The 12,772-nt window shown below is 47.3% G+C and overlaps 1 protein-coding gene across 2 annotated transcripts in view; it reads left to right on the top strand.

Annotated features, from left to right (window-relative positions):
• The window catches only part of Oscp1 (organic solute carrier partner 1), a 35,874-nt gene extending 30,005 nt beyond the window's left edge, over positions 1-5,869 (top strand). For both annotated transcript variants that reach the window (XM_032898185.1, XM_032898176.1), the window contains 4 exons: positions 571-640; positions 3,563-3,702; positions 4,896-4,959; positions 5,555-5,869. In XM_032898185.1, the coding sequence (XP_032754076.1) occupies positions 571-640; positions 3,563-3,702; positions 4,896-4,959; positions 5,555-5,671 (391 nt within the window). In that variant the 3' untranslated portion in view covers positions 5,672-5,869. The remainder of the gene's footprint in view (positions 1-570; positions 641-3,562; positions 3,703-4,895; positions 4,960-5,554) is intronic.
• The last annotated feature ends 6,903 nt before the right edge of the window (positions 5,870-12,772 follow it).

The following is a 12,772-nucleotide window of genomic DNA, read 5'->3' as shown; positions in this document are numbered from 1 at the left end:
CTAGCATCCATGACGCCCTGATTTCCATCCCCAGCACCACCTAAGGTGTCCTGGGGTGCAAGCCTGTACCCCCAGCACTTGCGATATGGAGACAGGAGAATGAAAAGGTCATCAAGGTCATCCTGGGCTTCGTAGTGAGTTTGAGGCCAGCCTAGAGTACATGAGAGCCTGACTGGGGAGAAAATTAAACCCGTTGGTCATTGGAGTCATTTCCCCCAACATAATGCACGTCGAGCCATGACATTCAAGCACTAAGGATCCCTGGTGACACCTCCATAGGCAAAAGATACATACTCTTGAATAACCGAGGGGGAGAAGTAGCCAGTGTCCCTTTGCCATGCAGAGCCACACAGCCTCCCTGTAACGCTATCTGTGTCCTCATACTGTTCCTTCTGGGGCCTTTTCTCGGGGGGGGGGGGTAATGTGAGCATTTCACAACTAGTTGTATTCTAAACTCAGCACCTTTCTGGGTGCCATCTAATATCTCAGAATACCAACCATTGTGCTCCCCAGTTAGAAGGGAGTCAGCGACCAAGGCTGGGCAACAGCACTGTTTTCTGTTGGTGCCAGGTACAGTGCGAGTCGTCCTGTGGAAACCCATATGTCTGCAACATCAAAGAACTCAGCCTCCAGGGCACAGGTGAGCGACTGCTCTCCCCCCTTCCTCTGTGCTTCTTCCCCACCCAGCAGTCTGCATGAGGGGCGCAGGACTTTGGCATTCAGAGCCAGTTAACTTTCTCCTCCTTCCCCTCAGCCTTACATAGATGCAGGTTTCTAACTGTAGCTTTGCTCAGAGCCTTCCAGTGATCTCACTAATTGGTAATTTGGGGTTTGGTTCATCCCCACAATTAAATAGGAACCAAACACTGGGACGTGGCAAATAGCTTTGTACCAGAGCCGTGAGGCCTGTGGCCTCTGGGTTCAACATGTGCATAGAAGCAGATAGGAAAGCATCCCTTTCTATCCAGCATCTACCAGATGTCTACAGAAGGAGAAACTCCACTACACTAAACTCCTGAATCTTATCCATCACTACAAAATGTCCCTATCTTAGGCAAATGTCATCCTAGCAGTCTTTGGGCATTGTAAGCCCATTGCACTTAGTTTTTTGTTTTTTGTTTTTTTGGGTTTTTTTTTTCTGAGCTGGGGACTGAACCCAGGGCCTTGTGCTTGCTAGACAAGTGCTCTACCACTGAGCTAAATCTCCAACCCCCCTAGCAAACTTTTATGTGCTTTTGGTGCAGTAATTCTGCACTGTACCGTGTTTGTTTGCCTTCATTTACTCTGCGAAGTTCTCTTAATCATGACACATTTGTAACAACTCTATTTGTAACTAGAAAGATTTTTGCCATTTGGGGACAAAAAGAGCAAAGAGAATATGGTTAGGATTGGTTCTTGGCTAAAAACAATATACAAAGCATTTGCAGAGTCTATTATGACTCTGCAGAAACATACGTGAATAAAGACTCAGAGATGCTAGGAACATCAGTATCTGGAATCCTCATTTGATCACCCTTATGAGTACTATAATTTCACAGTGCTCATTAATAAACATATGTCTCCATATCCTGAAGTCTAAGGGGCATATGCCAATTCCAAACTCTGGAAAACAAATTTAGATCCAAAGGGGAACAAAAGTCTGAAACCCTTTGGACTCTGTTCTATAATATTGTACCAACTACTCGATTGCAAGCATAGCCCACGTGTGGTAGCAATACATCTGTCTTACACTGTGGTCACCATCAGTAGGCTAGCCCTAGATATTGATGAGTGCCTAATTAGTACACAGCCTGGAACTTGTACCCCCAGAGTCAGGAAAAATCCCTTACCAAAGCGGTAATAATAAAACCTACATGTTATATGAAAAGTACATGCAGGCCTTAACTTATGGAGAATTTATGCTCTGGAAAGATACTGAAACTTGAAACAAGGTAAATTAAAACAAATCTAGAGGGGGTTGGGGATTTAGCTCAGTGGTAGAGCGCTTGCCTAGGAAGCGCAAGGCCCTGGGTTCGGTCCCCAGCTCCGAAAAAAAGAACCAAAAAAACAAAAACAAAAACAAAAAAACAGAAAAACAAACAAATCTAGAATCATCAAAAATGAGACTTGAAACTGTGTGCCTGGTGTTAAGTGGACACGACTATAAGCTTGCCCTACTCACTTTGTTACCAAATATATATGAATTTTAAGTGACTTAAAGTTTTCTGAAGTAGAACATAAAATTGGACAAATATTGCAACCAATCACATAACCTTTTTTCTTTAATTTGGCTTACTAGTGTGATCCCTGGGAGAAGAAGTATACAGGTCTATAAGGCCTCAAGGAATTATCTAGAGAAAGAATCTGACCTGTATTTGCTTCATCTGTAAAACGTGAGGGATGGTAGAAGTAGACAGGACCCCTTCTGGATGGTAGAATTCTAGGTTTTAGAAAATGAGGTTTTTATCTCTCTGAAGATACCAGGACAGAAACTTGGCGTCCATGTGGTCCCAACCCAAAGAGGGTTTGCCTCCCCAGGAAGGACAAAGGTAGACACAAACGGCAGGATGGAAGGACACTGACAGTCTATGGCAGAAGACCAGGTGCTCTGTCCTCTGAGGTGGGAGCAGGGGGGCAAGGGATCACAGTGGCTTTCAGAGGAGGTGCCATGGAAATAGGGCTCCAGAATGGGCAAGACTCAGGTGGCAAGAAATGGGTGCCAGCCATGGTGGCGGGGTGGGCACAGGCAGAACAAGGCAGCTGGTCTCCAAATAGCTCCATCTTAGCACACCAGAGGTTTTACTAGAGAGCACGAGGGCCTGATTAAAGAAGGTCTAAACTCCATTTGGGGGGTTGTTTTGTTTTGTTTTGTTGGTTTTCCGAGACAGAGTTTCTCTGAGTAACCCTAGCTGTCCTGGAACTCTCTCTGTAGACCACAGTAGCCTCAAACTCACAGAGATCTGCCTGCTCTGCCTCCCAAGTGCTGGGATTGAAGGTGTATGCCACCACAGTCCAGCTCCATTCTTCCCTTATGCAGGGGTTAAAGGGCTTTGTCTCAAACAAGGCAGAAATAAGAAAGTGCGTTTTCAGTAACTGACAGTACTGAATTAGATAGAGCCCAGAGCCAAGTAGGAAGGTAAAGTCTAGAAAGGGTAGCGAGAGGAATGGCCTACTGCGTTCCTGAATGTCACCACCAGAGGGCGGTATGGGAGTTCCTCCGGAATGGTACCCCTTGAGCAGCAGACCTGACAGGAGCCACTTGGCAGAGGGAACTGGACCCGACTGAAGAGGAAGCAGGGCCCTTCTCTCCTCCAAGGAGGAAGATAGCCTGAGAAATGTGGTCCCTGGGGCATTCCACTAACTCAAAGTTGAAAGTCTGTGGTTTGCTCCTTTGCTAAAGTCCCACTGTTGCTGACTGGATTGTTCCGGCTAAGCTTGCTTTCTGTGTGTTAGCTGTACCCAGAAATAATTTAAACTGTTATTATTTTTGCTTTGTTGTATAATTCCTTCCTGCGTCTCTGGGGTCTTGGCAGGAAAATGTGATCTCCCTGTATGGCTACAAATCACACAGTTGTTTCCACAGGAAAACATTGCTCCAAACCCTCTTGCCAAAGAAGAGCTGAATTTCTTGGCCAGGCTAATAGGAGGGATGGAGATCAAGAAGCCAAGTGGCCCTGAACCAGGATTCCGACTGAATCTGTTTACCACCGACGAGGAAGAGGAGTACGTTTTAAACCTGCTTTTCTTTCTTTTCTTTTCTTTTTTTTTCTTAAAGATTTATTTATTTATTATATATAAGTGCACTGTAGCTGTCTTCAGACATACCAGAAGAGGGCATCAGATCCCATTACAGATGGTTGTGAGCCACCATGTGGTTGCTGGGAATTGAACTCAGGACCTCTGGAAGAGCAGTCAGTGCTCTTAACCACTGAGCCATCTCTCCAGCCCTCTTTTCTTTTCTTTTTTTTCTTTTTTTTTTTTTTTTTTTTTGACAAGGTCTCACATAGCCCAGACGGCCTCAGATTCACTATATAGCCTTAAAGTCCTGATCCTCCTACCTCTGCTTCTGAGGTCCCGGGATTACACTCGGTTTATATGAGACCAAATCCAGGGCTTTTGTGTGTGCTGGATCTAGTGCCCTACAAACCAAGCTAGCTCTCCAGCCCTAAACCCATTCTTTAAAGACATAGAATACATTCTTGTCTCCATGGCTTAGATCAAGTGTAAATACACATGCAAACCCATACATGGGATAAGAACACAGACACGACAACTGCAGACCCACACACATAGGCACAGATGTAAAAGCCACCAGCGAATTCCCAGCAACCCGTGCAGGCCTGATTAAAGACTCCCCCGGGATTAAGCAGATGGGGCTTCCTGAAGTCACACCCCTACAATCTCTGAAGTTTTACTAAACAGGAAGCCACACGAGTGTTAGGAGATGACCGGACTGAGCTGGCGGGGTGGCTCAGCAGCCAAAGGCCCCGAGCTCAGGACCTGCATTCAAGCCCCAGGATGGAGGGAGAACCAACACTCACAAGTCATCCCTGACCCCTACACACATGCTGAACACACACCGATATGGAGTACAGGACCCCCGAGCTGTCCTTAAGTCATTTCAACTGCTGGGTCACAAATGTCTTAGTGAAGGCCGACTTGCACTGTGGCTTCGAGGGACTGCCGTGTGACCTGGGCCTCAGAACTTGCTAAGAGAAAGGAAAAATGTTGGCAAAGAAGCAAACACACGTGACTTTCTGAAATCTAGGGATGGAGGGGATGGGAGGGGGAGGAGAAGTGGCAGAAGGAGAAGCAGAGAAAACAGGTTACCATGTTCTCATGAGGTGGTTCACCATACTAGGAAGAGGGACCATGAACCGTGTAACCTTAGGCCTGTCTCTTCCTGCCTCATCTAGACATGCAGCGCTGTCTCGGCCCGAGGAGTTATCCTATGAAGTCATCAGCATACAGGCCACACAGGTATGTGAGGGGACTCCCGGGGCCCAGACCCGTCCTCCTCAGCATCTTGTAAAACCTTTGCTCTCCAAGCATGGAGATAGCTCAGTGGTTAAGAACACTGACTGCTCTTGCAGGACAAGAGTCTTAATTCCCAGCACCCATATGTTGGCTCACAATCATCTGTAACTCCAGTTCCAGGGGATCTGTGGGCACTAGACATGACTACGATGCACATACATACATGAAGACATAACACTCATACACAGAAAATACAAATAAATATTTTTTAAAATTGGGCAGTGGTGGGGTTGGGGATTTAACTCAGTGGTAGAGCGCTTGGCGCAAGGCCCTGAGTTTGGTCCCCAGCTCCGAAAAAAAAAAAGAAAAAAGAAGAAAAAAAAATTGGGCAGTGGTGATGCATGCCTTTAATTCTATCACTTGGGAAGCAGAAGCAGACAGCTCTCTCGGTTCAAGGCCAGCCTGGTCTACACAGCAAGTTCCTGGATAGCCAGGGATACACTGAGAAACCTTAAGAGCATGATAATTTAAGTACTTCCTGCATGAGATAGGAGCCCTGCAAACAAGTCCTTTCCTTCTCTCCCCACACTTCCCACAGGACCAGCAACGGAGTGAGGAGTTGGCCCGGATCATGGAGGAGTTTGAGATGACAGAGCAGCCGGAGCGGAACACAAGCAAGGGAGATGACTTGCTGGCCATGATGGACAGGTTATAGACAAGCAGATGGGCACACCCTAGGCCTCCCTCAAGAGACTGACTGCCTTATGACCACTGGGAGAGACAAATGGCCTACACCTTCTAGTCCATTTTCTAAGTCAGAACAAACTGTGAAGATCTCTCAGAGAGCATCCACTTCTGAAGCCACACATGTTTGTGTATTTTCAGCAAAATATATTCTTGCTCTTAACCCAGACCTTCCCCGTTACTCTTAATTCACTGATGACCACGGAAGCATCCTGGGCCATTGCGGGTTTCCCACAGCAGCTGTCCTGCAGGGACCAGCATCTCATGCATGCCTGGAGGGACAAAAGAGCAATACCAGAAACCCTGTAGGATGTTCCAGGCCATTCTGGCTGCATAACACGACATATCTTTAAAAAAAAGTTTGGGGACTCAGGGAGCAAATGCAGTAGCCATGCAAACCTGGTGACTGAAATGTGATTCCTAGAATGTACAGGTCACAAACCTGCCTTGGGGACTAGAGAAGTGGCTCAGGGGTTAAGTGCACTGGCTGCTCTATCAGAGGACCTGGGTTCAATTCCTGGCACATGGTGGCTCACAACCATCTGTAATGGGTTCCTTTATTGTTGTTGTCGTTCTTTTGTTTGTTCTGTTTTTCAAGACAGGGTTTCTCGGTGTAGCCCAGGGTAGCCTCAAACTCAGAGATCCACCTGTCTCTGCCTCCCAGGTGCTGGGATTAAGGCACGTGCAGCATAGTTACAGCCCAGCTGTAAAGGTTCAAATGCTCTCCTCCGGCTTTCAGCCACGCACTCAGTGTACTCTAGAGCAACGCATGCATAAATCAGGTGTTTTGGGAAGGTGATGTGGTAGCACACATCCGTAATCTCGGCACTTCTACTGAAGGACGGGAGTGGAGACAGAAGAATTGTCTGGAAACCTGCAGGCCAGATCACTTGAGGTATGTAGTATAGCAGTAGAAACCAAAGACTCAGGAACTGGCTCAAATCTGAGACCAGCCTACGCTTTATGAGACCCTCTCTCGCAAAAGCAAGCAAGCAAACAACAAAGGAAAAGAAACCCGGAGGATGGGGATATGGCTCAGGGGACAATGTCCAGCACAAGAATGAAGACCTAAGCTCGGGTCCCAGAACACACATGAAGCCAGATTCTATGACACATGCCTGTAATCGCAGGATCCTACAGGTAGATTTGAAGCACAGTTAGGAGAATCCCTGGGAGCGCACAGGCCAGCCAGCCAAGCATTCAGAGCAGCACACCAGAGATCCTATCATGGTCAACGCAGGAGCACCTGAGGTTGTCCTCAGTTTCTACACGTGAGCCATGGCGCACATGTACCTGCACTTAACTACACGCAGGCACGCGCACAGAGATTTAAAGATTAAACGTAACTAGATAAATAAGTAAAGATTCCGAGGAGTGCTCTGTTCAGCTTGTCTTACAGGTGAATTTGAAATCAGGAAAAAGGGAGTCACTTCAGTGTGTAGCTAGGGTTGACGACACTAGCTTGAGTCACTGGAGAGATCAGAGCCTCAGTTGAGAAGATGCCTCCTTAAGATCAGGCTGTAGACGAGCCTATGGGGCCTTTGCTTAGTTAGTGATGGATGGGGAGGGCCCAGCCCATTGTGAGTGGAGCCAACCCTGGGCTGGTGGTCCTGGGGTTTTATCAGAAGGCAGGCTGAGCAAGCCTTGAGGAGCAACCCAGTAAGCAGCACCCCTCCGTGGCCTCTGCATCCGTGCCTGCCTCCAGGTTCTTCTTGCTCTGTTTGAGTTCCTGTCCTTTGATGATGAACAGTGATGCAGGAGAGTAAGCCAAATAAACCCTTTCTTCCCCAACCTGCTTCAGTCGTGGTGTTTTCCCCACAGCAATAGATACCACAAGACTATCAAGGCTCAATTTAGAAGGCACCCAACCCTGTCTCCCAACACATTGGGAGCCGTCACCTCTGAGAGGCGGAGTAAGCCAGGCAGTGACAAGACAGGCTTGCTAGGCTCCCGGAGGACACCTGGGGGTCTGTTCTTCCAAGCATGTACTCCTTCCCTGAGTCTATCTTTATCACTAACGACATCAGTTTGCTGTGACATCTGTATCCTCTAGGTTACCATCAAACACTAGGCAAGCCTTAGGTTGAGTGTCTAGGAAGCAAATGTGGTGTTCTCCCCACCCTCCCCTTCCCCCATCCCCCATCCCCTGCCAGGGACTCACATGAGTGAACAGCCTCAGGTCAAGACTGCCCAAGATAGTTCAGAAAGGCCAAGAGTCCTTATCCTACCTGCTTTCTCCTGGGACCAGTAACCTCATGTTCCCTCCGGGCCAGCCAACTGTCACGGAGTCCATTCCTCTGAGATGAATATCTGCATGGCACAAGCAACAGAGAACCACATCTGAGCAGGCCACTGTGTGAAACGGGGTCAGCTTGAAGGACCATGGAGGTCACACCCCATGGGAAGTATGGGGATATAGTTTTGGAACGCAAGATCAGGGAACCTGCCCTCTGGCTGACAGAAGGCATAGTTTCCATCCTAAAAGGTAAGCCACCAGATAAATTGGCTATCTCTCACCCAGTGAAGACACTCCTTCCTACCAGGCTCGTCCAACCTTTTGACATTGCCACAAAGTTCAACAACTGCACAATTGAGTTGTTTTTTGTTTTTGTTTTTTAAAATCGTGATTTAGCTGAACAGAGGGGGCACATGCCTTTAATCCCAGCACTCAGGATGCAGAGGCAGGTGGATTTCTGAGTTCGAGGCCAACCTGATCTACAGAGTGACTTCCAGGACTGCCAGGGTCACACAGAGAAACCCTGTCTTGAAAATAAATGAATAAATAAAACAAATTAAAAAAAACTCCAAACAACAACAACAACAAAAAATATGCTTCTTGTTTGTTTTGAGGCAATTTATTAAGACAGGAAGTGGAGCACACACTGGCAGGACCTTTGGAAGAGCAGTCAGTGCTCTTAACCACTGAGCCATCTCTACAGCTCCTGGTCTTTGCTTTTTGTGAGACAGGGTCTCACTATGTAGCTCTGACTGTCCTGGTACTTACTATGTGACCAGGCTGGCCAGGAACTCACAGCGATCCCCCTGCTTCTGCCTCTCAAGAACTGGGAATTAAGGTATGTGCTACTGAGCACAGCTAAATTTACAACTGTGTTGGATTGCATGTATGGCCCCTCTGAGGCACACATATCCCATAGGCTGCAGGTTAGATCCACCTGTTTCTGTTGGAGACGAAACTTCAACTGCCTTAAATTGCCTGCTACAAATAGACCGCATGAACTCTGTTTAGCCTCTGAGCTATGTGGCCGACAGCTGGGTACTGACTGGGGAAGGGGAGGGGAAGGTGCTGTGATTCTCCATACTGTCGTAGCTGTAGACCTCACTGTCATCTGGGACTGGATCTAGGAGATGGGCCACCCTTGCCCAGAAACTACCTCCTCCCTCGCCTGTCCTGCAGAGGTGCTAACTATGTGAGACATCCCCGTCCTCCTCAGTAAATAAACAAGAGATACGCATCTGTGCCGATGAAGCAATCTCTAAGTTTCATGCTTCTAGACCTGCACAAATATTGAGAAAAACAAGTTTATTTGCATGGGAGTCAGGAAGGGAAGAATAAGGAAGAAAACAGGAGCCAATGGGTGACTCTGTGATTTATCAAAGTGTGTGAATCCCCAGGCTCCGCTCCTAGCATCAGGGAAAGGAAAAAAAAACCCTCCCTAAAATTTCCATTGAGAATCAAGCCAAAGGGTTTGCAATATAGCTTAGCAGGCAAACACACACACACACACACACACACACACACACACACACACACACACACACACACACACACACACACAGAGGACCTAAGACCTAAGTTGAATCTATAGAATGCATGTAAAAGTGGAAGGAGATAACCCACTCCACAAAGTTGTCCTCTGCCTTTTACATGTTCATAGGAAGAAAGAAAGTAAGAAAGAAAGAAAGAAAAGAAAGAAAGAAAAAGAAAGAAAGGAGGGAGGAGGAGGGGAGGAAGGAAGGAAGGAAGGAAGGGCTGGAGAAATAGCTCTGTGGTTAAGAGCACTGACTGCTCTTCCAGAGGTCCTGAGTTCAATTCCCAGCAACCACATGGTGGCTCACAACCATCTGTAATGGGATCCGATGCCCTCTTCTGGTGTGTCTGAAGACAGCTACAGTGTACTCATATATAATAAATAAATCGGAAGGAAGGAAGGAAGGAAGGAAGGAAGGAAGGAAGGAAGGAAGGAAGGAAGGAAGGCAGGCAGGCAGGCAGGCAGGCAGGCAGGCAGGCAGGCAGGCAGGCAGGCAGGCAGGCACAAGCGTCTCATACAATGCCCAGCGTGGCTGGAACTGAGATGCTCTGGTCCTGTCTCTGCCCCAAATTCACCGTGTTGTCTTTGGCCAGTTTGGCCTGCACCAAGCACCACTAAACTGTAAGAAAGAGGGAGACCCAGTTCACTGGCTGCAAACCAGCAGGCCCAAGTGAATGTGCTGAACCTCCAGGTTCTAGGCGTCGCCCCAGGCAAGACATGGGGCTAGGGTGTCTTCACACAGCCCTGTGCCCTGCTTCCTCCTATCCTTCCAGCTCTTTTATGACCATGGCTTCCTCTCAATTAAACAGCACAGGCTGAAGAGAGGACTCAGTAGTTCAGAGCACCAACTGCTTCCAGAGTACCCAAGTTCGATTCCCAGAACCTGCATGTTGCTTTACAACTGTGTGTAACATCTGCAACTCCGGAATCAGGGCTTGCTTCTGGCCTTCAGAGGCAGCAGGCACACACACAAACAAATGTAGCAAAACACCTATGTATAGTAAATAAAAAATAAATAAAACCGTTCCTCTCTTATTTTCAGAGTTAGAGGTAAATAAACAAGAACAACATCCAACCAAATAAAAAGTCATTTTATATGGTTGCTCAAAGAATGCTGGAATAAAGAGGAAGAGAAGAAATATTTAGCCCTTGGTTCCAAGAGGAAAAAGTCAGTTTTTGTGGTCCACTAAAATAACCATTTTTAGAGGTAAAACTTTAGCTGGGGTTGGTGGCACACATCTTTAATCCTAACCCTTTCATTAAATTGTTTTATTATTTTATGTGTATGAGTATTTTGTCTGCATGTGCGTCTGGGCTGGTTACCACATACATGCAGGGCCCACTGAGGTCAGAAGATGGCACTGGATCCCCTGGAACTGGAGTTAGAGACAGTTGTTCGGTGCCATGTGCTTCTGGGAATTGAATCTGAGACCTCTGGATAAGGAGCAAATGCTCTTAACCACTGAGCCATCTCACCATTCTCTAATCCTAGCATTTAAAATGCTGAGGCAGGGGGTTGGGGATTTAGCTCAGTGGGAGAGCGCTTGCCTAGCGAGCGCAAGGCCCTGGGTTCGGTCCCCAGCTCCGAAAAAAAAAAAAAAAAAAATAAAATAAAATAAAATGCTGAGGCAGGAGAGGGGAGGGTTGTGAGTTCCAGGTCAGCTTGGGCTACACAACCAAACCTTGACTCCAAAAATATAAAAACAAGGTAAGATACTGCTTGCTTGTAATCTCAGCACTTGGGAGGTAAAGGCCCAGAGGGTCAGGAATTCAAGAGCAGCCTCAGCTGTAGGACTAAAGCCAGCCTAGGCACATTAACATGTGACACCAACAATGTCAGCACTGAGCTGAGACAGCACCTGCTGGGTTGTCATTGGTCAGATTTAAAGTCTGCTAAGTCCTAAGGAGCTTAGGTCACAAGTCCATAGAGTAGTTAACAAGGACCAGAAACAGTATCTGTCCTTCAAATCATCTCCTTCCAAAAGGGACAGTGACAGACTGACTATCCAGCACAGTATTTTCTTAGCAACCTGCAGAAGCCCTTTGCTGCTTTCCCTGGCTCTGCCAAGGCTGTGGAGGCCTCTGGCACACCAGTAAAGAACAAACCAGGCCTTTTCTTCTTCCCCAGGGTCTCAATCCCACCGTGGACTGAGAGTAGTAGGGCTGGATTATGGTCCCAGAACTCCAGGGGTGAAGTCAGGAGGGTCAGAAATTCAAGACTAGGTTCTAGAGAGATGGTTATAAGCCGCTATGTGGGTGGTGGGAACCAAACTTGGGTCATCTGGGAGAGCCTACTGTATCCAGTGCTCTTAACCGTTGAACCACCTCCCCCAGTTACCCTGTTCTAGGTTCTAGAGAGACTAGGTTCAATAGGTAAGAAAGAGCACATCGGCAGCTCACAGTCACCTCTAACTCCAGCTCCAAGGGATCTGATGCCCTCCTCTGGCCTCCAAGAGCACCTGCACTTATATGTGCGCCCCTCCCCTACACTCAGCACACAATTTTTAAAAATTGGGGGTACCAGAAACAGGCTCCTACCTTGTTACCCTGGCTGATGTAGGACTCACAGAGACCCACCTTTTCTTCATGCAACTGCAGCTTGCAACATGACGCAACAGTCCTAAAAGCAAAAGAGCCAACAGGCCTATAATCCCAGTACTTGGGGTCAGAAACAGGAGGATCTGGAGTTTAGTGACAGCCTGAGTTAGATGAGACCCTGTCTCAAAGGAGAAATATGCCACAGAGATACCTAGAGAAAGGGCAGTGTGAGGCAAGTGTCAGGCATGGGACAAAGAGTGGCAGAGCAGGCTGCAGGCAGGCAGGCACTATGCCCAAAGAAACCTGATGAAGCCCTATCACCAAAGGTGACTCAGCGGTCTACTCCCAGAAAGTTTGCTGCAGACAACACTGGCCTAGATTCTGATGGAAATAGTTGTCTGTGGTTTGTTGTTGTTTTGTTTTGTTTTTATTTTTTTTTTCTTTTCTTTTTTTTCGGAGCTGGGGACCGAACCCAGGGCCTTGCAAGCGCTCTACCACTGAGCTAAATCCCCAACCCCCTGTTTTGTTTTTAAACTGGAACTTGGGATCCAAACTAGTTGAAATCACCAATCCTTCCCCGGGCCTGTGCAAATGTCTAGTGGGTGACCTTTGGATTAGGACCAAACTCCACACTTACAACAGGAAAATTCTGGAATGTTCTAAGCAAATATCTTGTGAAGATCGGTGAGGTCCGATCACCCTATGCAGATCACAAATCATCTCACTTCTTTTTTTTCCCAGTTGCCTTCCCTACAGGTCAAGCC

The sequence above is a fragment of the Rattus rattus genome, chromosome 1 (assembly GCF_011064425.1).
Source record: "Rattus rattus isolate New Zealand chromosome 1, Rrattus_CSIRO_v1, whole genome shotgun sequence".
Classification (NCBI taxonomy): domain Eukaryota; kingdom Metazoa; phylum Chordata; class Mammalia; order Rodentia; family Muridae; genus Rattus; species Rattus rattus.
The sequence above is the reverse complement of the archived record's forward strand: the minus strand, read 5'-3'. Positions and strand labels throughout refer to the sequence as shown.